Source organism: Grampus griseus (genome assembly GCF_964374135.1).
Source record: "Grampus griseus genome assembly, chromosome: 15".
Taxonomy (NCBI): Eukaryota; Metazoa; Chordata; class Mammalia; order Artiodactyla; family Delphinidae; genus Grampus; species Grampus griseus.
In genome coordinates, this window is record NC_139009.1 from 24441801 (window position 1) to 24469088 (window position 27288).

Sequence of the window (27288 nt, forward strand, 5' to 3'; positions counted from 1 at the left end):
ATTTGAGGATGAGGACAAAATAAAGACATTTTTACAAAAAAGACCGAGTTTACCATTCACAAACTCTGACTGAAAAACTACTAAAAGATGTGTCTCTTAATGAAGGAAATTGAATCCAGAAGGAAGAGTGGGATATAAAAGCAATGATGAGAAAATAAAGGTAAACATATGAATACAACTAACCTTTTCAAGGATAACACAACAATGACTAAAGAAAGTGTTAGAACAAGGTGAAACTACTCAGTTACAGAGATGGAGGAAGAGAGGGCATGATCAGAGTTCATGCATTTTAAGGTTCTTAACCTGTTTCGTGGCAGCATATATATTTAATTAAACATAGGCTTTTCTAAATACAGTGTGCATGTTAAAAATTGAAAGATTATCTCTAAAAGAGTAGAAATAGATTGTAGAACAAAAAAACTAGTAGAGAGAGCAGGGCAGGAAGGAAAGAAATAGCTTGATTAAGCCAGTGGAAGACAATGGGCAAAAGAGAGTAAACATGGTCAGTAGAGAAACGCCAAACGAAATGACAGAAATAAATCAAAATACATTATTAATCACAATTGCTGTAAATACCTTATTTTGCCAGTTAGAAAGATTCTCAAATTGCATTTAAACACACACACACACCCCCTCATCTTATATACTATTTATAAGAGACTCAACTAAAACATAACATGAACGAGTCAGAAATAAAAGAACAAAGTAGACATACCCAGAAATGACAATTGGGAGTATGGGCCGTGGAGGAAAATTCTCACCCGTTGCAGAAGGAGGTATGTTCGAGGATGTTTCCCACAGTGTTGTTTGTAGCAGTGAAAGATTGGAAACAGCATGAACATCCGCTAGTATGAGGAAGAAAAAATAAAAATTGGCATATACATATAATAAAACACTACATAACAGATAAATGGCTGAACTAGATCAAATGAATACATATTAAAAGCGTAAGGTTGAGTGGAAAAGCAAGTTGCAGAAGGATTTCACCATATGATATCATGGATGTGGGTTTTTTTTCAAAGAAATTTTATTGAAGAGCAATATACATACATAAAAATGTACACATCATAATGAACCATTCAATGAATTGTCACCAAGCGGCACACCCTTGTAACCAACACCCAGGTTAAGAAATAGAACGTTAACAAATATCCCAGAAGATGTCTCCTCCACCTTGCTCTACTCTAGTTACTACCCCTGTCCAAAGGTAACTACTCTTGTAACCTCTAATCCTATAGATTGGTTTTGCCTATTTTTGAAATTTATATACATGGGATCATATACATACAAAGTGTGTACTTGTTTCCTGTCTGGCTTCTTTAATTCCATATTATGTTTGGGGGACGCATCCTTGTTGAAGCATGTAGCTATAGTTTATTCGTCCTCTTTGCTATGCTAGGATTCCATTGTAGGAACGTGCCACGATAATTTATGCTTTTCATTGGTGATCTACATTTGGGATGCTTTTAGTTTGGAGGTATTACAAGCAGTGCTCCTATGATCAGTCTTGGACTTTTTTTTTGGTGCATATGTGCATGCATTTCTCTGAGGTATAAGCTCAGCAATTCCTGGGTCAGGGGGTATGCAGACTTTCAGCTTTAAGTAGAGACTCTCAGTAGTTCTCCCCAAGGGTTTTACCAATTTACTTTCCTAGCTGTGTGTGAGAGTTCCAGTTACGCTGCATCTTATTCACACTTGAATTTTTAGTCTTTTTAATTTTAGTCATTCTGGTGGTTGATGGGTATGACTTTTGAAACACATTCATGCACAACTACTGTACGTTGCCTGTGAATGAATATACATGTAATATAAAAACATGAAGGGGGAGGATATACACCAACCTTAGAATATTGACTACCTTAAGGCAGAGAGGCAAGTCTGAGGGCGGGGGTGGAATGAAATGGAAGGCTTCAGCTGTACTTATTCATTTTTAAGCATGAGAAACAAATATGGGCAAACAAACATTTTTAGAACTGGGTGGGAAGTATATATGTGTCTTTTATTTTTCTCCATATTACTTATATTTGGTATACATTGTAATTGAATTTATTTAAGAAAAAAGTTCTTAAAGGAAAAACAGACCCTCCACAGGGAAACAAACAAATTCAAAGTGTATCTGGTTATAAACACAACACTCAAAACATGAGTAATAGACAAGATGTTCCACTTCTGTGTATAATTGTTTCAGTACATAGAAATGCTTTAAGAAATGACAGTACAAAATAATTATGTGGGTCTGATAAAGGACTAGAAGCAAGTACCAAAGTCGAGTGTTTCCATTTATAATTTTTTTGCAGGAAGGACAACTCCCCATGCTGCGGGGGACACCTCATGCCTGTCCATTTAGAAACAAAATTTTCTTGCAGGGTTGGCATGATTATTCAAGCCGATTTTACAGAGGAAAACACTGAGGCTCAGAGTGACTAAGTGACTTGCCCAAGAGAGAGGAAGAAGAGGAGAAGCAGAGGGGCTTGGCCCGCCCACACTCAGTTCCTAAATAGCCAAGCACTGCCTGAGGCATGCTGGTGCCACTGCCCAGGGCAGGTGTTCACTCCAGCCTTGGTGGGAAGCAAGGAAAGGCAGCCTCCCTCCAGTACATCACATGGACAGGAGGACCCCAGGAAATACACATCTCACGGGAGGAAGAACACAGGGCACATGCATGGGTCAGTTCAACGCTGTTGATGGGTGAGGACAATTGGCTGCACGGAGGAAGGGCCCTGGTCTCCAGCCCCGCTAGGATGTGACGGAGATGGCCAGGCAGGAGGAAAAGGCGGCAAGCCACACGCTGCCCAGACTCTCAGAAACGCGCTCTGTGCTTCTAGGGCTGGTGTTCTGAGTGCATCAGAACAGTGGGAGCAGCCTGGGCTGCTTAAGCCCCCTCCCCCAACATTCAGGGCTCATTCTCGGGAAAGACTTCTGAGTGAGAAATCTCAGGTCTCAGGCTCGGGCCATCACAAAGGCACAGTAGAGCACTCGGAAGGGTGCTCCAGTGGGCCACCCTGGAGCAAGCTAACCGGAGGCTAGTTTGATCCCTAGGCACAAAATGGTCTCTCCCTCTGTTGGGATTACATCACCCCCTCCAGGCAGTCCTCCTGGGTGGCTTCCTCCAGTGTGGCCACACTGGTATCCTTGCCCTGACACTGGAGGATGGGTAACTCGCTCTCACCCACTTCCTCTTGCTGCTCTGCTGCCTCAGGCTGATCCAACCACAGCCGCTCAAGAAGCTCTCAGGATGTGGGTCTCTGAGTGGACCCTTGAAGTTCCCCTTCCCCTGACCTGGTGGGGGAAAACGCTGCCCCATACACAGTCTCTCTCTCTCTCTCTCTCTCTCTCTCTCCATCCCTTCCTCCCTCCCTCTTTTCTCTGTAACAAGGAGGATATACATCTTGCTGTCTTCAAAGACATACTCTCTCTCCAATATCTCAAACTCTGTATTTCATTTCTTTGTTCCCTGAGGTAGGTGATGAGCTAAAGGCAGCAAAGTCCGTTTCCAGCCAAGCCCCTCTGCAAGTCTCACATAGATGACTTAGCCCATCACTTTGGAACAAGGGGATGTTTTGCACTTACTGTTTTGTTCCCACCTGTGGAGCTTCAGAAGGATTCCAATTGCAGCACCCTGTCCTAGAGCACAGGCGACAGTAGGGCACAGTGTTTGTCTTGGGCTCCAAGCTGTCCATATCGTCTTCCCACCCCACGTGACTAGAATTCTATCATTTTCCCCACAATTTGACCCAAAGGTTGCCTAAGAGAAGGCTCGCTTGACTAGTGGATGTATGATTTAGTTTAAAGCATCTGGACCAGGAGTCAGGCAGCCTTGTCATAAGCCTGTCTCTCCCACTAAAGTGCTGTGGGACAGTAGACAAGTTAGTTACCCTCTCTGGGCTTACGATTCTTGGCTGTTAAACAAAAAGCTTGAGTTTGATGGTTCCCAAGTTCTTTCCAGTTCTAGGATGCTGAGTCGGTCTAGAAGATTGGACAAGGTCAGGGCCAGGCCAGTTCAAGGACAGAGGTGATGCCAAAAACCCTTTGGGCGGTTCCTGACATTTCCATTCCCATCGGTGGGTTGCTTTGTTTCAGGTGATGAGATTGTCACAGGATCTGTCTCCTGCCTTGGGGGCATGTACTCCCCCAGTCCAGGATAGAGACAAAACAAAAGGACAGGTCCCTGGGCCTGGGGGGCCCCAGGGCGACATCAAGCCTCAGCAGGTCAAGGAAGCTGCATGTTCCAAACAGCCTTGTCCCAGGATCTAAAATAGGCAGCAAAGGGAATGGTTTCCAGGCTCCCCCTCCGCTAAAGATAAAAATACCATGGGCCCGGGGATGTTCCCAGTCGTAAATCCATCAGCTAGGACTATTTCTGTCCTTATCCCTTGCCCACGGTTCCTCCTACGACCTCCATCCATCCTGTCCTCCCCGTCCTGGCTCCCCAGCCACCTTTTAGCTGCAGTAGGTTGAAGCTCATCACTGCCTTCTGACCACAGTCCACGGCTTGGCCGTGCCCCTGTGAGAGTCCTAACCTGCACACAGGCGAACAGATAGGCCATCAGGGGCCTCGTCCAACCTCTGGGAGCCTGAGTAGCACGGGTCCACTCTGACAGGCAGATGGACTCCCGGTATATGCCAGGTTTCCCTGCCTCCATGGCTCAGTCGCAGCTTGTTTTCCAGGAGTAAACGCCCGTTTACTGCACGGCTGTGGGTAGGGTTTCTTCTTCATGTCATTACAGACATTAAAGTACTACCTCTTAAGGCCACTGGGATGATTAAATGAGACCCCGTATGTAAAACATGAAAATTGGCACCTGGCAAGTTGTAGATGCTGAGAAAGTAAGACCTGCCTCCCCCTGCCAGCCATTCACCGGGAGTTCAGACTCCCACAGCTGACCCACGTCTTCTGAGAGCTCCTTTGAGGAGATTTCTTCAGTCTGAAACGCTAAATCAGCTTCAAATCCGGCTCTTGAAGAGACCTTTGAAGACACCTGGTCTATCCTGAGGCAGTAAAATCAGCTCCCCGGTAACTAACCTGCAGCAGACGCAATGCTGCTGGGCCAGCTGGAGACTATGGTCTCATGTCCAGTCTTCCACTGCCCTCTGCAGGTTGCAGTGAGATACTGCAGTCAGTGCTGGCATCCCCTGTGCAACACCAAGCCCAAGGACCCTCACTTTACAGAGTTGAAGCAGTTTACAGATAAGACAACAAGGCAAGGCCAGGTGTCTGAGGAAGGCAACACCTCGGAATAGCACGGTGACTTACAGCTCACAAAGCACTTGCCTGTTTGATTTTCACGACCACCCTGCCTTGCCTCTGTTCCTAAGCTCAGAGGGAATTCAGTCATTGTTCAGCCCTGATAGACTACTAACAGCTGACAGACACATCTGTTTCAGGCCATGTCCTAGAACATTCCAGAAAATCAATGAAACGGACCTGTGTGGATCTCAGTGCAAATACCGGTTTTATTTCTAAAGCTCTTCAGTTTTAATCATGCTGTAAAAGTCTAGAATGTTCTGAAGAAAGGAATTTTGTAAGAAAGTGTGTGTGTGTGTGTGTGTATACATGTGAGTGTTTGGTGTGTGCATTCTCTAGCAATGAAGGTTGGCTAATATATGGCAGATGTCAGCATCTGGTGTGATTATGATGATGAAGAAGCATTTCTCACATGCCAACCAGCTGACGGTTTCATTTATTGGTGACATCAAGCGCCGGGCTCAGCTGCGTGGTTTACACCATCCTTCTTCTGTGGCCAGAACCGTGGATCCCATCCCGCAGAATGTTGGATATTTTATACAGTGAAGGCACATGACAAGGTCACACTGTCCACCTAGCACCAGGTGGTGATGAAATCACCCGTCAGAACAAGCAGAGGGGATGCTTGCCTTTCTCCTATTCTCTTTTCCAACCTCAGACACTTGGGGGGATTTAAGTCAAGTTCATGAAGCCCAGATAGCACATCACAGTAAGGGAACCAAGTCTCTGAGCGCTGCAGTTCCCTTATGTAACTGGAGTTTTTAGGTCATATATTTATAGACGTTTAGATCCAGAGAAGACCTTAAGAGATTATTCCAGTCCAATCCTTTCATTCTGCAGTAAAATGAAGCACAGAAAAGGGAAGTGACAGCCTAAGGTCACAAAGATAATTAGAGACATGGCTGGGATGAGAACCCAGGCTCCTTGACTGTTTTTTCTCTGGCCTATCTTGATTTGAGCAGCCTCATTTGTAGATGGGAACTACTGGCTTCAGTTGAAGATTTTTAAACCTGATCTTTTTTTAATGCACAAAGAGGAAGAAGCTAATGCATTGTAGGTACTCAATAACCGGGTTTGTTGGCTTTTGGTGTTATAGAATAATCTTACTTTATGCAGCTTAAGAAGATTAAATCCAATTAACCTTGAATTTGTTTCATTCTTTATTCTCTCCCATGAAGTGCTTAGAGGTTTGAATCTCACCCCACTGTCCCATTGCAAATCTGAGTGTGGATATGAGGTTATAATATGACGCTCACTGGTTTGAAGGAAAAGCTTTCTGAGGAAGGCTCACAGATTTAGAGTTACTTTGGTTTACGCTTCTGGAGGTTTGTGGAAATCCTCTTTGAAGAACAGATGCTGTCAACACTTGAGGTTATACAGGCTGTCCAGTGAGTTGGGACATAGCACAAACACTTCCTAAATCTATTTCAAATACGTGATTACAACAGACATGAAATGATGCTAATTGCCTATTAGCCACTTGGGCCTAACATTTCTGAATTTGCTTATCATTGTGTTTATAAATCATATTTTTGATCAAAATCGTCCAATGCATTCAATGTTTTTCCAAACACCGTCCTGATGAATCACACTGTTGTCATCCTGCAAGTTTTATAAATTCATGTTCTGCAGAGCAAGTGTCATCTTCCGTGGAATCCCCAGTGTAGGATAAGAAGACTCCAATGGGGCTTTTCTTCAGACCTTCACAGACCAGGGTTTACAATTTTCTGGTACATCAGTGACACACTAGGAAGGAACAACAGAGAACTTACTGCAGGGTCTGCACATAGCTCAGGACACCAGTGCCAACCACCATTCCAAGACCAGACACCACTCTGCAGTCCCAGATGTTGGGAGTGCCCCCAGGGCAGGACCCCTTCATTTCCTAGTCATTCGTTTATTTTTATTAAGCACGTTCCATGTGGTAAGCACTGTGGCAGGCTCTGGAGACCCAGGGATGACCAACTAGAGAAGGGGCCCTTTGTCATGTGACACAGTCCTTCACAAGCACACTTGCTCCTGGATCAGCTGCTCATGCAAATCCACTGCAGGGATTTAAAATCACCTGGGTGTTGTGGCATCACAAAGGGGCTTAGGTTTGAAACTCTGCTTTAGGTCTAGGGCCTCAGAGGAGGGGCTCATCAAATCACTGAGTTCTGCATCAGATTATATACAAGGAGCTAACTTTGCAATCTGTGTGCGCTTCCTGGGAGCCATGCAGCACCTCTGCCCTCTGAGAATGGGGTTTGGGTAACTGTCACACTGGGGCCACGGTGGGGAGGTTCTGGGCTATGGGAAGGTTGCTGCACAGCTGTGGGCATCTCACTGCCTGGGAGCCCTGCGCGTGGGCTGTGTGGTCCTCACCCTGAAGCTAAATCTACTGGAAAACCTAAAGGGCAGCCTGACTGGGGACCCATCTTCCTTCCTCACCCTCAGTACTGATGGCGGATTTGCCTGCCCCCAGGGCTTCTCCTGTACCCTTCCCATCCCAGGAACTCTGGGTTCATGAGTACCCACTTCATCTTGAAACCCAAAAGGCCTGTCAAATTTCCTATCAAATATCCAAGAGGAAATCCAACTTGGGTATCAGGAAGAATCCAGTTCTGCTAACTCAATAGAGGCTGCAAAGGCAATTGGAGAGTCCTGTGTATGCAGGGCCCACTTCAGCCCAACTCAGAGACTGGGCTGCTTCTGAGGCTCCACCAGTGGATGAAACTGTCCTGGCACAGTCTGCTTTTGCCAGGCATTGTCTCCACAAGTATCACACAGGGGCTTCCCCAAAATGATTCCAGCGACCGTGGGGTTCACTGCTACACACGCCTCCAAGGTAGTGACCGATCACCACGTAGTGCAATCATCTGGTTTCCTAAAAGGCTGCAAATTCTTCAAGGGCACTTATGTGTCCCCAGTATCAGCACGGCACAGGGTAATCACAGAACATATGTGGTCCATCTTATTCATTCATTAATTCTTCTTTTTCTCTCCATTTCCTTAGTACCTCACACAGTGTGTTTAACAAAGAAGGGTCTCAAAAATGCCAGTGACGGACACAAAAGATTAGGCTCTTCTGGAGTTTTATCCATCACCCTCATCGTTATAGAAAATAATGAAATCTGTGGGTGATAAGTGTGCATCAAACAGCCCTCCTTCCTCTCAGGAGGCCTAGCTGCAAGCTGCAGCTTTAAGGGGTTTCTTGTTATTTTCCTGCAGGTTGAAGAAGGTACCTCAACTGCATAGCAGAGGGCGGGCGTGGACCCAAGGCTTCCCAGTTGAGAGAGAGCCTACTGTCTCACCCCTCTCTCTGCAACAGAACCTTCTCCAGCCTATGCCCCGCCTCCCCAGATGGAGGGGGCATCATACCAGGGTGGTGAACTTGTCCACGCAGGCATTACGGATCTTCTCCGCGGTGGCGGGGCTGTCTAGCCGGAAAAGCTCCTTCGTATTATTATCTGTGTGCTGAGCCCGAGCTGCGCGGACGGCATCCTTGATGGCGAAGAAGATGGAGGCGCCCAGAAAGAGGGGCGGCTCCCCAACAGCCTGAGTGGACAGAGCAGAGTGTAGGCGGGGAGTCAGGGGAGGGCCCAGCTTCCACATCTGCAGGGCTGGGGATGTCGGGGAGCCCAGCCAGCACTAGTGGCTACATTGAGCAAGACAGGAGGAACGGTCAAAATTAATCAGAGGCTGAGAACAATCAGTGCAGTATATGACTCAACCTTGTGGGCGTATTTCTTTTAACTCTTACTATGTGATTTTCTCTGGTGACACCGTGCAAATACGATGGACCGTTGAAAGTTATATTAAGTAACTATATTTTACAGACAAAAAGAAATCTGACCCTTTCCTCACAGTAATAAGCCTAGGGGAATGGTCCACCTGCAGCTCTGTCACCAGCTCTCACAGGCATCAAATTATTCTCACAATTTGCTGAAATAGAGGTATTGTGACAAATAGGAATGAAACTATTTTCTAGCAGAGGTTGTTTTATCCCCCAAAGCACAGGTCACAGACTACCTGTATCAGAATCACTAGGGACACTTGCTAAAAACGCAGGTTCCAGGGCTGTTTCAAATCAAAATTTCTAAGGGTGAGCCCAGTGGAGCTGTATTTTTATCATGAGCTCCAACGCCCGGTGATCTGATGTGCAGTGAAGTGTAAGAGCCAATGGCAAGATCACAAAGTATCCCAGGCCCTCCCACAGTAAAGTAAACCGTGAGATGAGCAAAGGGCTGTGTCTCATTGGTTACAAGTAGTTATCTGTCTTCCTTCCTAGACCAACAACTGTATCAATCAGCTTGATTGATTTTCAACCATTTTTTCATACTTATTCAGAGCATGGAGGAAATAAAGGATGGTTATAACCATCCAGGCGTGCTGATCAAGACTTAAGGTCTAGTGGTGGACACTGAAGGAGGTGAAAGTGTGTGCACAGAGGCGCTGCCCCGTGTGCAGTGAACAGGCTGATTCTCATGAGACAACATGGGTGCTGGACCTGTGAGATCATCTCTAAGATCAAGCACTGGGGATGCCCTGAGACGGGGGTGTAGGTCAGGATTCCACCTACAGGACTGAACTAAGGAATCCCTCTGTGTGTACCCACAAGAGCTGGCTTGGACCACACAGAGGTGGTGTCATCCTTGACCCAGTTCCCTGTGTTCCCAGGCAGGATTGCCCACCCCTCCATCGCCCTCACCAAGGCTCGTGTCAGGTTCTCCTCTCTCTTCCACACGAGCCCCCCCACATGGCGGGTGGCTGGAGCCCCTCATCACCACCCGTGGTTTCCCGCAGTGTAGACTGGAAGGTAGCACAGACCCAGGGCAACAGTACCTTGGATGCATAGATGGCCTTCTTGTTGGGACAGTCACGGAGCAGGGACACTTTGAACTCAATGGGGATACTGCCGAATGCAGGGATCTTGTAGGTGCTGGGGCCACGGGTGTGCAGGCTCCCCTCAGGGGAGTAGTGTAGCTCCTCCAGGGTGAAGAGGCCCAGGCCCTGGACAAATGCCCCTTCCACCTGCAGGGCAGACAGAGACCGTGGCTACCCTGCCTTCCCGCCCCCCTCACCCAAAGACAGGTGTTGCTTCCCACGGCGGGCACCAAGCCCCACCTGCAGTGGAGCCTGGAAAGAAGCTGAAAAGAGCCCCCCACTGCTTCCCTGGCTCCCGCCCCAGCCCAGGATAACTGATCTGGGCCTTTGCCAGGCATCTGTGTAGGCAGAGCAAAGGCACTGACGTTGAAATCAGTTTCAGAACTTGTCGGCCATTCCAGGAGGGACACGCAGCTGTAGGCGTAATTTCCCATTAGAACCTGCCGCAGGGCAGATGGAGATGTTCCTTCCATGTTGCCAGGGGAGAAATGGCGACCCCGAGCTGAGAAGCAAGCTCGTGGGCTGATGGTGGCTGAGTGTGCCGCAGGGGCCCACGCCCCTCCTCTGTGCTGAGTGGGACCATGCGCTTTGGGGCAGCCCCACAAGAGAGGAAGACTTTCCTGGACAGTAGGATTGAGGCTTTCTGAACTCCCAGCCCTGCCTGCCCTCTGGGAGAAGAGCGCCTCTGCTGTAGCTTACAGATCTCTTAAAGGGCACTGCCATGCTCTGCTGGCCCACACGTCTGCTCTCCCAGCCTCACTGCTCAGAATCGTGATATGTGGCACCATCGTAGCTAAACAAGTGTGTTTGGGGGAGACCAGGTGCTGAGCATCTGTGTCTGCCGTGCTGAGCCCTGTGCCTGCCTGTAGCAGGGGTTCCTCACCACAATTGTTCAGGGAGTTAATAAACAGATTTATGACTAAGTTTCTCTATACTCAGTAACTGTCCAGTTTTGAGAAACAATGCACATTTTCTGCCGGATGTTCAATACCTCAGTTCTCGATTCCTCCCTCTGTCTTTTTCTGTTCTGCTGCTCTGCTTAATACTCTCATGTTTTCCAAAAGTGATTTTCTTCCAGCCACCCCTTTATTCCTCTTGCTGGAACCCATGTCTTTTGCTCCCAGGACCCTCCACCACCCCGCGCTTGGTAGCATTTACTTCCTAGGGTACAAGAGCTGACCTCGATGGAAGAGGAATGAGGAGGGAGAAGATGCCTCTGACCTGAGACCCCACGACCTGCACACTGATCCCAGACTCAATCTCCATCCCCCCATGCTCCCGCTTAGACTATGCACGTGTGTGCGTGTGTGTGCATGTATGCATGCGCTTGAGTGTGTGCTCACCCAGTGTTCCCACCACCCATCATCTTGTTTTCTGACGTATGAGTTCCCTTTCCAAGTTTAACCACGTGGATTTGTCTTCCGCCCCGAGAGTTGGGTGGGCTCTCATCTACCTAAATCCCACTCAGGGAGACTCACTTGGTACCGTGCTCAGACCTGCTTAAAAATGACAGTGGACAAGATGCCGTGGCTGGGGACCCTAGGAGGTGGTGGGGCACATCAGTGGCCAAGTCTGTCACCACTCTGACGCCCCAGGAGTCTTACCTGTCCAATGTCGATGGCAGGGTTCAGACTGGAGCCAACATCCATGACGATGTCTGTGCGGAGGTTCTAGTGCAGAGAGCAAAATAAAAGCAGTTTGAAAAGAAAGGGATGTGTGGAATGATAGAGGGGTCTTGGTGACCCTTAGGTTATTAAGTGCCAACCTGAGTAGTACTTTCACAAGCAGAGCACTCCGGGCACACTCAGGCAGGAGTCTGAGTAGGAAGGGCAGGTCCCCAGGTTCCTGAGGCTTTGAACCTGTCTGTGTCTGGGTCGATCATGTAAGGAAGGGGTTCACAAATTACATTCCACAGGCTGAACCCAGCCTGTCCCCTGTTTTTCTACGGCCTGTGAGCTAAAAATGGTTTTCACATTTTTAAATGAGTGACAAAAATAAAAAGAATATGTTGTGACACATGAAAACTATACGAAATTCACATTCAGTGTGCATAAATTACATTTTATGGGAACACATCCATGAGCATCTGTTTACACACGTTCATGTCTGTTTCCACTCTACAAGACAGAGTGAAATAATTGAGGCAGAGTCTCTGTGGCCCAGAAAACGTAAAATGTTTACTCTCTGGTCCTTTATAGGAAGTTTGCCAAGGCATGATTTAACACATTATTTTCCCAACCAGAAAGTTCATTCCTATCGGCTCTTTGTATTGCAATTTCAGACGTTTCTCTTTTTCCCTTTAGTACTAAAGTTCTGCAAACTTCTTACCTTATGATCCCCTGTTAAGCAGTCAATTTCCACTTCAGAGCAAGCCACCCCATAGGTGAAGTAGTGGAAAGCATTCCCTGAGTTTGTCTCAAAGCTGTAGCCAAGGTTGGGTGTCCTGGGGGAGAAAAGAGAAAATACTGCACATGTATTAAGAGGAACATGTCCCCCACTCAAACACACACAGATAGCTTGTCCCCTAAAATCTTGAGACGCTAAAGGTTTTATTTTTTATTCAGCTGTTCTTCAAAAAAGTCCATGAGTTTTGAACATTTTGAACCTGTTCATGAAACCCAGGCACTCCGGAGCATTTTGTCCCTTGTCTCTGGCTCTACTTTGCCAATGGCCTTTATATGAATCATTCTGTAGAGCTGAGCAGTGGAGGCTCCCAGCATGCTGGCCTCTACATGGTAGAAATGGAGGTGACAGATCTGCCTGAGCTCATGAAGGACACATAAGCTACACTCCAAATGATCTACTGAATAGGGATTCAAGGTCTCAGAACCAAAGGTTCTTTCTGGGCCGGCTTGTGAGCTTTTCATACAAGTTCACCTGCTCACAGGGCTGCTCACCTTTCTCGAGGTGAAAGGTAATAAGATCAGTACCTCGTGCCAACTTGGGTGCCTCTTAACGCAGCCACCTTGCCTGGTATTACTCCTCATCTACTGATCCCTTCTAAATTTCAACAAATGATTTGAGCAAAGGGTTGCTAATAAAAGCAGATGCTCTTTTATAAATTTTTTTCTTTTTCAATCCTGACTATCTTATAAGATTCCAATTTTGCATGAGTCAACATATACGAGTGTGTGTGTGTGTGTGTGTGTGTGTGTGTGTGTGTGTGTGTTCTCTGCTTATAACACTCTGTATCTGTGCTATTGTATTCACTCCACAGAAATAATGGTGTGAGCTGATGTGATCAGAATCTGCATGAAAACAAAACCGATACAGGGCTGAGAGAAAAGGCTTCTCCCAGGAGATTATCACCTTCTTTGACCTCTGAACTCACCATCTTCATCTGGGTGTTCCCTGATATAACCCCAGTTTTATCAACTCTAAAAATGAAATAGGAACTTATGAGAAAATTTGCATTAGTTTGTGTTTGTGTAGGTCAAATATTACATAACCCAAGGAACACTGGCAAAACATTGCTTTGCCCTAAAAGTATATATGTATACATTTATGTTACATATATCTTATATATATTCATAAATTCACACAAGACCTTTTAAAGCAAACATTGAACTATTTTCCAAATCCACTGATCTGTGAAAGAAAAGGCACTAGTTAAATTTCCCAGAGAAAGCTAAAACATTATGGCTGACAGTAGATACGATCATATCTTTTTACAGCTTCTAAATCAGATGGACAGGGTCTCTGCTACTGAATTTTAAAGTTGCAGAAGATATGTGCTCTTTTCTAAAACTCACTTTAGGTCCACTGAATTCTGCATTTTGTAACAGGACTATGTGCTCTAAATCCTCCTCTCATTCTTTTGAAGGAAAGCCTCCTTAAAGAAATGTGACGCGTAGCACAAAGTAACACACACGGGTAACTCGGAACACCAGACGCCTCTGGTTCTTGCAGGAGAACGCTGAGGGGCGAATGGCTGGTAATTGACCCTCTATGTCAATAAATGAGGAGACAGGTTCAGAGAGAACCAGTGATTCCCCCAGGTGGAATAGTATACTCTAAGACCAGAACTAGAACAGAGGTCTTCCGATATAACAGCTCGTGCTTCCGGCGCATAGCTGGGTGAGCCCACGCAGTTTAGAGCATCTTTGAATTGAAGCTGGTGGGGGTCCATTGGAGAGACAAACATTTTGGTGCAACTGCTCTCTCCTGACCATAGGCTGACAGAGTTCAGGGCTGGAGGGCCCTGCAGAGGTTAAGATGACGACACACTGTAAGACGGGCGAGATCAGCGCCTTACTTACCTGTAAAACCCGGTAGCAGACAAGCTCACTGTACCCCGGTAGGCAGCCATGACCTGAGCAGAGGAAATGGCCGTCAGGAAGGGGGAACCATGGTTTCCAGAAACACTGGCCCAGCACTAAGCTTTCAGAAGCTCGTCTTCCTCATCTGGAAGCTGATCAACTCTTTTTCCTAGTGATTCTCACTTCCATACCTTACCTCCCCTTCTCACCGTACCCCCTGCACCAGGTCCTCGTCATCTGAAGCCTGGAGCGCTGCAGTAGCCTCTTAACTGGTCTTCCTGCCTCAAGTCGCCTCCTCGCCCTGCCGTGTAGCCCAGCCAAGTCAGAGGGGTCATCTTAACACACCACACTAGCCATGTTACTACCCTCCTCTAGAGCTTTCCACGCCTCCCCATTGCCTACAGAGCAATAGACCAAATGCCTGACATTCAGGACCCCAGTCTTCTCTCTGGCTTTATGTAACACACACATCATTGCTACTCCAGCCAAAATCAAGTGTCCACTCTCTCCCAATCCTTCATGTCCCCACACGTCTGCACCTTTGTTTACGTGGGTCCTCTGCTATATCTGTCCCAATCCTTTTCTTCCCTCAGCAACCAGCGCAAGCTTGCCTCTTCATCCACTTCTGTCATTACTCCCTAATCTGGGCAGTACAACAGCAGCTCTGTACACGGCTCATTTGATACTTAACATGTTAGCCTTGTGTTCCTACTTATACTTTCCTGTTAATAAAGCTACTCATCTCTCCATCCATTCTATCTCTTTAACTACATAATAAATTTTCCTTTCCTTCCTTCCTTCCTTCCTTCCCTCCTTCCTTTCCTTCCTTCCTTCCCTCCTTCCTTCGTTCCTTCCTTCTTTCCTTCCTTCCTCTCTCTCTCTCTCTTTCTTTCAATATCCACAGCTCTAAGATTTAACTTGTTACTGATATAGTTTGCATCATGATCATTGTCAATTACCAAGCACTTTACTATATATCAAATGCTATTGAGTCCTTTACAGATACTGTCTTACTTAATATTCAGTGCAATCCTATAAGGTCAGCACTTATGAAGATTATTATCTTCATTTTCCGATGAGAAAACTAAGGTTTAGAGAAAAAATTTCTCTAGGATCCTTACTATATGTGCATGATATCAAATATATACATAGATCATAGGGGTGGCAGTGATGGCTTATTTTTCAGTACAGTACAAACACTAAAGAGCTTTGATGCCTGTCATCTCCTGATCACACCCTTCTGATAATGGCCTTTTGGGGGTTATCTGCTTATAAGGAACACTGGACTACATGGCCGATAGCTGAGGACAAAGCCCAGGTCAACGGATTGGAAAGGCATTATTAAAAACAATTACGGTGCCTTACAAATCCATACTAAAATTCAAACTACCAGAATCAACCCACATGCATGTGGTATCTATGAATGTGGGCAGGGGAGTGCAGGTTGTGTGAGGCATAGTAAGGTGAGTGAGTCAGAGAGAAATAGCTTATTTTCTTTGACTCTGTTGAGGGAGATCTGTACTATCTGCGCTGGTTCACGTGTGGTCACATTTTATGTGTTACTGTTATATCCAGTCCTTTCATTCCAACATTAGGGGAAGGTGAGGCAGGGCCACCATGGCTATTTCTGCTCATGGGAGGAGCTGAGGTCTCTCACCTGAGAGACACTTCCTTGCAGCCTCCCTCTGAGGGTTTCTGACATGCAGGCTTCTGAACCAGAAATCAGAGAACTGGGCTCATTCTTATCATGAGTGCTTGTTGTGTCACTCTTAAAATCACAGAGACGATATAAACTCGCGGGCAGTATCTTTTCCCTGCCCCCTCACAGATAGCGTCTCCGGACCCCAGAGCTGGGCAAGGGGAGAGGCTCCTGGGGCAGCCCTCCAAGAGATGGAGGTTTGGAGAAAACGAGGTTCACCAAGACTGCAGACAAGTGGGGCAGGGAACCAGCCCCAAGGGACCAAGGCTTCTCAGTGAGGCGGAGGTAGCACTCACCCCGTCTTCTGAGGCTCAGGGTAGCCGAACCCCTAGTTCCCACGGGGCTGTCAAGATTCTGGATCAAAAATTCTCCTCAAGTGACTTCCCTCAACTGTGAACATTGTAGAGAGGGGCCCAGTATGGCTGGGCATTTACTTGTCCTGTGAAAGTACACAGAGCTCCTCAACTTCTCTTTGCCTGTGCGACTAGATCCCGACCTCCTATTCCTGCCCAGGGTCGGGGACAAAGCCCTGCTCTTAACTTCGCTTTCATTTGCAAAAGCGACTTGAATCAGCTCAGACTTACCCAGTCTTCCCAGGAGCCACTGGGATTCTTTCTCTTGAAGGGTTCCAGCCTTTGCAGGATGGTCTGGCAGGCTTCCTGAAGAACACATGCCCCACATGGCAGACACATCAGTCCTCTGCATTCCCAGACCCAAACAAAACCCCGAGGACCTGCAAGCGACGCTGTGCCCATAGTGCCTCTCAGACAGCCTTGCCACCCTCTTGGGAATGTCTGAGTCCCAGGGTAGAAGCCGTGGGCTCTTGCTTGGAGAGAACTTCCTGACCCAGTCCTGAGGCTGACAGAGGGGGAGATGTTGAGGGATCCCTAAGGAGGTGCCTTCTCCCGTCAAACGCCTTTGTTTGATGACATCAGACAAAGCACGTGGTCTGACCTGGCTGACCCCACAATCGAATTTCCATTTCGCTCCATTGTCTTGTGTCCTCCCAGAATCCCCTGCTTTCCCTCCAGCTGCCCTTGCCCTCCCACGTTCATCCTTCCTGGCCTTGATGGAAGTGGTTGTGGTTCTTGAGCCCCTCTTTTAGCTTGGTGTCCCCTGGAGAAGAGAGCCAGAGGCATGGCCACAGCCACGAGCCTGCAAGGAGCCATTCCAGCCCCCGGCCCGGGGACTCTCCACGCCCCCCGCCTTGGGCTGGCCCTCAGCACGGTGGCCCCTGAGGCTCCTTACGTAGACGGCCTGTCCGTAGATGTCGGTGCTGACAGAGGCAGCCGTGGGAGAGGTGTTAGGCACAGTGTTAGTACTTGTTTCGCTGATATAGATCTTAGAGGTGGGGATCTTCAGAGCTCTGCTGGCCACCTGCGAACAGAGAGGACGTCACCCCCTAGGGAAGGGCTTGTCTACCTTCTCCCCAAGATGGGATTCAGATTCACTGTTACAGAAAAGAAAATCATTTCGTAAACCATAATTCTACTGAGACTCGGATGTTCTCACATCTGTCTGAATCTGAAGCAGCACTTTATGGAGTGGTTTGGTTGGATTAAAAAAAGTCATAAATGTAATGGTGATGAACAATGCCTTTTTAAACTAACCCTGGCTTTTAAAAAAATCCAGTTTGGCCAGTACCCACAAGCCAGGCAGGCATGCCAACTCTAATTCAGAGCCCCTGGGAGGAGCCCCGTGTGCGCGAGGGCAGCCAGCTACCTTCATACACATAACACACACCTTACACACAGTCACAGAGCCCTAGAGTGCTGGTGATGGAAGTGGCCCAAATCATCACCTGGCCAACCCCTTTGCACAGATGGGGAAACTGAGGCCAAGAGGAGGAGCAGACTTGCCCAGGGTCACACGTAAATGAGCAGCAGGGCTAGGGCCAGAGCCTAGGCCTGGCTCTGCTTCTGGTATGTGGCACTGCTCTCTTTTTCACAGCATCTTCCCTCACGCAGACACCACAGTGCTGGGGCGGATGCCCATGGTCTCCAGACTGCTCACCTGGACCATCTTGGTGTGAAGGCCTTGGCCCATCTCTGTGCCCCCGTGGCTCACCAGCACAGAGCCATCTGTGTACACATGGATCAGGGCTCCTGCCTAAGGGAAGAGAACGATACCAAACAGAAAATCCAGCAAATCCTAACTCAGTTTAAGGCCTGGGACCAAAAGTACTGGAGCCCAGGAAAAAGAAAACCAGCAGTAGAAATTTGGATAGAAACCTCAGACAGAAAAATCAAAGCAGTATAAATCTCATGATCTAATTATATAGTCTTCCAGTAGTTTGCAAAACTACTTAATTTTTTTCATATCTCTCTGTCACCTATCCTAAGAGGGAGGTAGGTCTTTGTCCTGATTCTCCTGACGAAGAAATGGGATCAGAAAGGCAGAACAGACGTCCATAGTCCTATAGGCAGGAAGATAAGAACTAGACATTGACCCCAGATCGAGTAGGTATGTGCAAGTTCAACTTTCATTTAAACAGCAAAGAGTTCCTCTGTTCAGCTCTGTTCCCGTGACAATGGGCTTTCCCTTGCAACACTGCAAGCAGAGGGGGAAATGGGGCCCCAGTGCAGTGGAGATGGACAAAATTATATAAAGCAATTACCTGATTCAGAAAAGGAACTGTGAAGCTTATTCCAAATTTGGTAGGAATTATGCACAATCCTCTCTTTTTCCAACAATTCTCCCTGGAGGGAAGAAAAAAAAAAATTCTCATAGCAACTTCTCCACTATATTCATGTCAGATCGAACATATTTTATGTCAATATCTTTGTAAAATTGGAACAAAGCATCCTTGGAATTGCCCAGTTAGTCTCTGTCATAACTGAGTTGTGCTTCAATTGTGTAGACAAAATGAGAACAGCGGAAATTTGGGTTCTAGATCCTCCAGTGGAACTGAAACAGGGCTCACCCTTGAAAGTCTTGAGTGGGATTCGGATTGGGTCAGAGTGCTCTGGTGATCTTGGACTCTACTCGCCCCAGGGAGGAACTGTGGCTCGCTGATGATAATGATAATACTTTCTTTTGCTGTATATTTGTTTATCCAAGTAACTCTGTCAGAAAGACAGAGCCAGCACAATTATCCCCACTCTACAGATGATGAAACTGAGACCCAAGGAGATGGAGTGACTGCCAAGGTCACATTTATAGATTAGTGTCAGAGGTAGGCACATAACATGGTGTTTTTAGTCCCAGGCTGGTGTTCTCTAGACCATCGTCTGCCCAGAAGGCAGACAAACGTATGAAGATGGACCACACTGATGTGCTATGACGCTGAGTGCTGTGAGCCCCGAGCCCCAGGGCTGAAGACCATTTCAGGATCTTAAAGAGATGGCTGTGAATGAGTTAGCAAACACAGCAGCCTCCTAAGTTACCTATTAAGTTATTATTCTTATTTTGAGTTCAGCAAGAAGGCTATAGAATCTGAAACCCAGAGAAGCCCCAGAACGTCAGGCTCTTCCCCTCCTGGCGCTTACTTGTTGAACTTGTCAACCTCACTCTTCCGGACGTGATACTGAGAGCTCTTCAGGCATTCATCCCAGCACCTGGGCAAGTTGAAACCCTCAAGCCTCTGGCTGAAGTGTGTCAGGTCCCCTTCTCTGTACAGGTTCTTCCTCCGTACCTTCCCAAGGAAAGAGACACTGAGGCCAGGTCGGTGGCAAGAGACCAGGGGGGCATAACTGGAAGTTGAGCTTTCTGCCCCTCACCAGCGCCTGCCCATCCTCTACCCCCACGGGAGATGTCCAAGATACAAAGCAGGCTAACCTCCTCTGACTTGTGCCCCCAGATTCCCCGCTTACTTCCTCTGCAGGCAGCCCACAGGTCACCGCGACGTCACTCATCCAGTGCTCGGCAATGAACAATGCCTGGGGCCCCCCAAAGCCCCGGAAGGCCGTGTTGGAGGGCAGGTTGGTCTTGCACAGCCGCCCAGTGCCCCGGACATTGGGGATTTTATAGCTGTTGTCCATGTGGAGTAGAGCTCGTTCCATTATCTGAAGCAGAAGAAACCAAAATGGGAGAGAACGATGCATGGATTTCATTGGCTCCTCCAAAAAGGAATTTCAAGGGCTGTGAGCATCCCCACCTCTGCCAGCCCCACAGTCAACTGTTCTTCCTCGGGCCCAAATTATTTCTTTCCTGGGGTATTGCAAACCTCCTTAGTGCACTCCTGGCCTTCTGTGTCTCCTCCTTCTAATTTATGTCTCATTCTGAAATATAAGGTCATAGCAGGTCAAGCACTTGCTTCAAAGTCGCACTTACTATCTCCAGAGTAAAGTCTGTATATCTTTAAGCATGGAATTCAAGACACTTACTGACCTTTCCCCAATACACTTTTTTTTTTAATAAATAAATTTATTTATTTATTTTGGCTACATTGGGTCTTCATTGCTGCCCACGGGCTTCCTCTAGTTGCGGCGAGTGGGGGCTACTCTTCATTGCGGTGCGTGGGCTTCTCATTGCGGTGGCTTCTCTTGTTGCAGAGCATGGGCTCTAGGCACGTGGGCTTCAGTAGTTGTGGCACGTGGGCTCAGTAGTTGTGGCTCTCGGGCTCTAGAGTGCAGGCTCAGTAGTTGTGGTGCACGGGTTTAGTTGCTCCCCAGCATGTGGGATTTTCCCAGACCAGGGCTCGAACCCCCATTCCCTGCATTGGCAGGCGGATTCTTAGCCACTGCGCCACCAGGGAAGTCCCCCCAATATACTTTTGATCCTCTTTTCTGACTGCATGTTACTCTCACCCGTAAGGCCCCTCCCCACCATATCCACCTGCTAAAATCCCCATTCAGCTCCCACATGGAGGAGTCCCTCCCAGATCTTCTAGTTGGAATTGATCACTTGCCTCTTTTAAAAAATTGGTGACTTTATTCTCATTAAACTTGTACTGCAAATAGTTTAAAGAATCAAATACTTCCATAAGCCACGTTATACAAACCAGCAGCTGCCTCCGTTTTCTTCCCTCCACTGCCCAGAAGCAACCACTTATTCTCTGTCAGCTACTTACATTGTCCTCTACGTCTCTAAATAATGTTTATATCTGTCAGCTATTTACATTGTCCTCCACGTCTCTAAATAATGTTTATATTGCCACTTCTTCACTTGTTCAGTTTTAGACTTTTTATACTGTTTTCCCATCATGGAAAAGGAGGATTTAGTTCCCGCCCAGCCCCCTTTCTCTACATATACACCAGCTCCCTATCTCGCCTCGTCCTTGTATAGTTATACTTTCTTCTCATCAACTGTCCATTTAATCATTCTATAAACATCACTTACAGCTGAACCATGTAGTTATACTAGGTTTACTTCTCTTTCTTGATAATATTTCCCCCCTTGGAGTTAACAATTATCTTTACTTTTTTCATTTGCTTCATTTTCTATGCACATATTACTACAAATTTGTTTTCAATATGTTCAAACACATTTGATTTTCTATTAATCTCATCTTTTTGAAGAAATTGTTTCTGGAGCCTTCTGGCCAACTTCAATCTAAATTGGCAGCCCCTAGGCTTCTGTTCAGCTGTCGCCCAGGAGTTTTCCCCTCACTTTCATCCCAAGGATTCCCTCTGCCTCTCTCCACATTGAATCTCCTGTTTCTGGATCCCATGTTTTCCCTTTTCTTAGTTTTACACCCTTATATGATTGGAGTACAACCGTCAACATCTTCCCCAAAAGTGTATATCTAAAGGTACATTTTTGAGAACTTGCATGTCTGAAATGTCTTTATTCTACTCTCACCCTTAATTCATGACTTGGCTGTATACAGAATTCTAGGTTGGCACTACGTTTCCCATTTACCCTCAGCATTTTGAGGGCATTTTACTAGTGCATTCTAGCTCCCCAGTATTGAGAAATCCAACCAAGGCCTTTCCAACTCTTGGAATGAGTTCCGGTTTTTTTCCCCCCTGAAAATTGTAAAATCTCCTTTGTCCTCAGGTTTCTAAAATTTCACAATAATGTAAATTAGCATAAGTCTATCTTCCTTCATTGTGCTGGTTACTGGATGGGCTCTCTTAATCTCAAAATATATGCCCAACAGTTTTGGGAAATTTCTTGAATTATTTCTTAATAGTTTTCCTTCTCTCTCTTTTTTCTATTCTTTCTTTCTGAAACGTCTATTATTTGGATCTCCTGGGCTGGTCCTCAGATTTTCTTGTATTTTCTTGCTATTTTTCCCCATTGTTTTCTCTTTTTTTAAGAGAGCACCTCAAGTTTCTTTCAACCCTTCTGCTTTCACAGTTTTAATTCACAAGGCTTCATTTTTATTCTTAGACTGCTTCATTTTTATAGCATCCTGTTCTTTCTTTAAAGTGTGATAACTCATCTCTCTGATGAGCTAAATGGTAGCTTTTGTTTGTTCGTTTCATTTTGGCTTTAATTTACTTCCCCATTTATAGCCTCTTTCCCACAGGTTGCTTTTGGGGTTCTTTGATTTTTTTCAGTCTTAGTCATCCTACATGATTTTTATATGTCTCAATTCCATTTTTGCTTTCCCTTAGCACTTTGTCAATTGTACTTCATTTTATCTTTTATTATCTGTCTCTCCCACCATACTGTGACCTTCTAGAGAGCAGAAACAATGCCATATTCTTCTATATGTCATCACCCTAGGGGCTTGATAAATATTTGCTGGATTGAATTTTAACACTTGTAAAATCTTTGGGGATAAGTCCTATATCTTTTTCAACCTGATTTTCCTACAACACCAAGAAGCAAGTGTTATATTTGGTGAGACTACCAGAAATGTTTTCTTTTTTGAACAGTTTCCTACACTAGATCTGAAGTATAATGTTTCCTAATTGAGCCAATTAGAGAAGCCCTTAGCACATTCAAAGTGGGAAAAATGGGGAACTTCTGCTTCTCCTGAAATGGTTGACTTCTTTTTTAACAAGAATCTATGCATATATAACTAATATGGTTATAAAATTAAGATTTAAAAAACTTAAAAGGTAGTACCCCCAAGGTAACTTGGTTAATTTTCAAAATGACAAAAATATATGTCATATGAGAAGGTTCAAAGCAGCATTATCCATGAAGCTAAAGACTGGAAGCAACCCAAATGTCCTTAAAGTGGTGAATGGAAAACAAAAAATGGTCTATTCATACAACGGAATATTCTTCATCAATAAAAAGGAATGAAGGAATGATCCATGCTAAAACACGGGTGAACCTCAAAAACATTATTCTGAGAGAAAAGAAGCCAGACAAGAAAGACTACATAGTATATGATTCCGTTTATATTAATTGGCCACAAAAGGAAAATCTGTAAAGACAGAAAGTAGATTAGCAGTTGTCTGGGCCTGAGGGGTAGGAACAGGAGTGACTGCAAATGGGCATAAGAGATAATTTTGAGGTGACTGAAGTGTTAAAAAAACTGGATTGCAATAATGCTTGCCTGACTCCTTAAATGTTCTAAAACCGTTAAATTGTAGAACAGCTGACCCTTGAAAAATATGGTTTTAACCGTGTGGGTCCACTTATAAGCATATTTTTTCAATAAAGATATTGGACATTATTTTGGAGATTTGCAACAATTTGAAAAACTTCACAGATGAACTGAAGAGGCTAGAAATACCAAAAAATTAAGGAAAAGGTATGACATGAATGCATAGGATATATGTAGATATTAGTCTATCCTTACATAGGTATAACGTAAGTGATTTTAAATATAAAATAATATGTTAGTTTTCTTACTGTTTTATAACTTTGCTTTCAAAGAATTATATTACTGTTCAGTATGCCCCTCTCTTGTAATTGGAGAAACTGCCTCTCAGCCTATCATCACAGGGAAGTGGGTTTTTAAAAATGTAACGATGTTTTCAGTACTATATTATGTCTATGACTGTAATCATATACTATATGCCATAAAAATTACTGTGTGTCATAAAAATTTTATAACGATTCATTCATTAGTGTATAGGCTAGGCTATCCTGAAGCAATCGTATTGATTACACTGGGCTACCATAAAGCAATCATACTGCTGCTTCTTCGTTATCAATGCATGAATCACTGTATCTGTAAATAAACATGAATTTCTCTTTCACATTATCTTTTCATTGTTGATGTCTAGTGTTAGTAATTCAAATAACATCTACAGTGTTTTGTATCATATAAGATAATATTGATGTAGGTACTTACAGACAGACGGTTCATCCTATAAACAGATCATGTAAATTTACAGTATCGATAAATATAGTACAGTACTGTATTTTCTTCTCCTTATGATTTTCTTAAGAACATTTCCTTTCCTCTAACTTATTTTATTGTAAAAATACATATATAATACATATAACATATAAAATATGTGTAATTGGACTGTTTATGTGATTGGTTATGTTTCCAGTCAACAGTAGGCTATTGGTAGGTAAGTTTTGGGCGAGTCAAAAGTTATACACAGAATTTTTTTTTTTTTGCGGTATGCAGGCCTCTCACTGTTGTGGCCTCTCCCCCTGCGGAGCACAGGCTCCGGACGCGCAGGCTCAGTGGCCATGGCTCACGGGCCTAGCCGCTCTGCGGCATGTGGGATCTTCCCGGACCGGGGCACGAACCCATGTCCCCTGCATCGGCAGGCGGACTCTCAACCACTGTGCCACCAGGGAAGCCCAACACAGATTTTTGACTGTGGGGTTGGGGGTGGTGCCCCTAATGCCTGCGTTGTTCAAAGGTCAACTGTCCTTCAAATGGGTGAACTTTATGTTATGCAAACTATATTTCCATTAAATTATTTTTAAAAAGGTAAATCAAGTCATTATTTAAAATTCAAACATCACAGAAATGCATAATATAGAAAATGACAGTTAGTATCCCCCCTTAATCCCACCCAGTCACTGTTTGGAGTATGGTCTATCAGACTTTTGTCATGCATATCATTAAACACACACACACACACACACACACACACACACACACACAAATTAGTATTACATTCATGCACTCAATGTCACCATACTATACATAAAGTTTTGTAACTAACTTTACTTGCTTGGCAAAATATCCTGCACCAGAAGGTTGAGTTTCTAGTCAGATAAGTAATATGATCACTTCCATGCTTTAGAGAATAACCAAGGATGGAGAACCTGAAGGTGGGGACCAAGTAGGAGGCTATTGCAACAACAGGCAAGGATTGAGGAGGCCTATTCCCGCATGTGCAAACATGCTATGGGGCACACCCGTGACCTCCCAGTCACCCCGGATGCAAGGGCACATCCTACATACACCGAGAGAGAGGTCCTGGCTGTTCCCGGCATTGCTGTAGTGATCCACCTCCACAGCCACAATCTTCCCCGTCTTCATGAAGCCAACCTGAAAAAAAGGAGAGTGAGTTCTCAACTGTCCCCTTCCTTTGTCTGTCTCTAGCCATCTCCTCCCACTTACGCTACCTGGAGAAAACAGAAAGAATAAGACATCCCACCACAAAATAAAGTCGAACTTAAGAGATCACCAGACCTCACAGGTGAAGAAGAGAGGAACCAACATCTCCCCAGTGATGGACCCTGGACGCCCCTTCTCCCTACACTCCTCCTTCTTCCTCCCTACTCCTGGCTTCTGGTTCTACCAACGGAAGTGAGGAGGTAGAAGAAAGAACACGGGTCATGATAGGTCAGGGAGGGGAGGGCTGGGAAGAGAAACTAGGAGAGAAACTGGAGACTCGCTCACAGCTTTTGGCCAGAAGACAGCAAAAGTTACACCTTGCACAAGCATGAAAGTGCTTTCACATCCCCAACCTCGTGTAAACTATCTAAACAAACCCTGACAGGCCATTTCATGAGCAAGGAACCTGAAACCCCACAAGACCAAGTTACTTTCTTGGAGCCCACAAAAATTTGGGAATAAGAGAAATGCAATCCCTTTTGGTGAGTTAAATCATGGAATAAAGTCAGAAGAGGCCAAAGAGGAGATGTTCAAAGCCAACTTGTGGAGACAGAGGGCTCCCAGGTTTATAGCACCAGACTGGGACCTGTAAGGTTCTACTGGTGTGTAGAGAGGAGGATGCATGGTCAGAACAGTAGTTGGTCATCCACAGAAGCCCAGAAAAGGGACAGTCCCACAGGGCACTTGGGTAGTGCCCAGCCATACATGTTCTGGCCAAGCAGGCACCCTAACAGCTTATACCTGACCAGGCCCCTGGAAAGTTGCATTTCTCATTGGAGATTACTAAGTGGTCATTCTGACTTTGACATCAGGCTGTAAACACATTAACATTAGGCCATCCTGTGGGATGGATTCACCCCAGATCTGCTGACAAATCATGTTTCCGAGCCTGAGTGGACAAGGACCAGATTTGGACCCCAGCGAATTCACAGAAGTCACGCACAGCATCCCGTGGCATCTCTTGGGAAGTGGCCTGCCAGCCTCCCCCAGGATCACCCTCCTATGTTGCTGTTGGTTGATTTGAATTTCTCTCCTTGTTATTCCTTCTTTGAATTTCTACAGGCAGTCATGACAAAAGTCAGAGTGTATCCCAGGATCCCTGAATCTCTATCCCCAGTTTCCTAAGCAGAGGGCACTGCCCACCCGACACAGCCCCCGACATCTAGAACCTTGTATCTGGCCAAGAAGGGGTGTCTGCCGCCAGTTATCAGCATGTCCTCATCACGATCCAGCATGCAGCGCACCGGGTAGCCAGTCCTGGGGGAGGTACCAGAGCATGAGAAACCTCTACAACAGCCCAGCCCTGTGAGTCTCAGGGATAAAAACAGCAAGGAAGCCTTCTTTCTCCACCTGGTACACTGGACTGCTTCGCTCTCTAGACACTGTGCTGGACAAGGTGGGGGACATCCAGGTGTGGGGTATGGGGTGTGGAGTGTGTCCTTACCTTTGGGGTCCTCACAGCCAGGTAGGAGAGATAGGACATGGACACATGCATTTGAATACAATGAACCAGGTGATGTTGCCCTCACCCCTATGCCCACGAGTTCTAAACACCGAGGGCTGTGAAAATTTGAAGCAAGGGGAATCTACTTCCCAAAGGGGGGAATCCAGGAAGCCTTCCTGGCAGAGGCAGCCTTATTCCTCTTCCCAGAGCCCACTGGGGGAACTCACTTGTATGCAGCCAGGGCCACAGCCACAGTCATCACGATGCCCCGGGTCTCCTTCCCTCCAAAGCCTCCTCCCATTCTCTTCACTCGGACCAGAATCCGGTTTACTGGAACCCCCAACATTTTTGCAACAAAGGACTGTGGGCAAAAGAACAAAATACTCCCAGTGAATGCAT

At 45.9% G+C, this 27288-nt stretch overlaps 1 protein-coding gene across 1 annotated transcript in view; it reads right to left on the minus strand.

The window, feature by feature from the left end:
- Positions 1-5473: 5473 nt before the first annotated feature.
- XDH (xanthine dehydrogenase) overlaps positions 5474-27288 on the minus strand; it is a gene marked incomplete at its 5' end in the record, with an annotated part of 60812 nt that continues 38997 nt past the window's right edge. The window contains 15 exons of the mRNA XM_082672681.1: positions 5474-6991; positions 8606-8782; positions 10070-10258; positions 11716-11781; positions 12440-12554; positions 14371-14423; positions 16654-16728; positions 17318-17446; positions 18083-18178; positions 18687-18768; positions 19558-19703; positions 19882-20073; positions 25290-25376; positions 26615-26702; positions 27117-27250. Coding sequence (XP_082528807.1) covers positions 6941-6991; positions 8606-8782; positions 10070-10258; positions 11716-11781; positions 12440-12554; positions 14371-14423; positions 16654-16728; positions 17318-17446; positions 18083-18178; positions 18687-18768; positions 19558-19703; positions 19882-20073; positions 25290-25376; positions 26615-26702; positions 27117-27250 — 1680 coding nt within the window. The 3' untranslated portion in view covers positions 5474-6940. The remainder of the gene's footprint in view (positions 6992-8605; positions 8783-10069; positions 10259-11715; positions 11782-12439; positions 12555-14370; positions 14424-16653; positions 16729-17317; positions 17447-18082; positions 18179-18686; positions 18769-19557; positions 19704-19881; positions 20074-25289; positions 25377-26614; positions 26703-27116; positions 27251-27288) is intronic.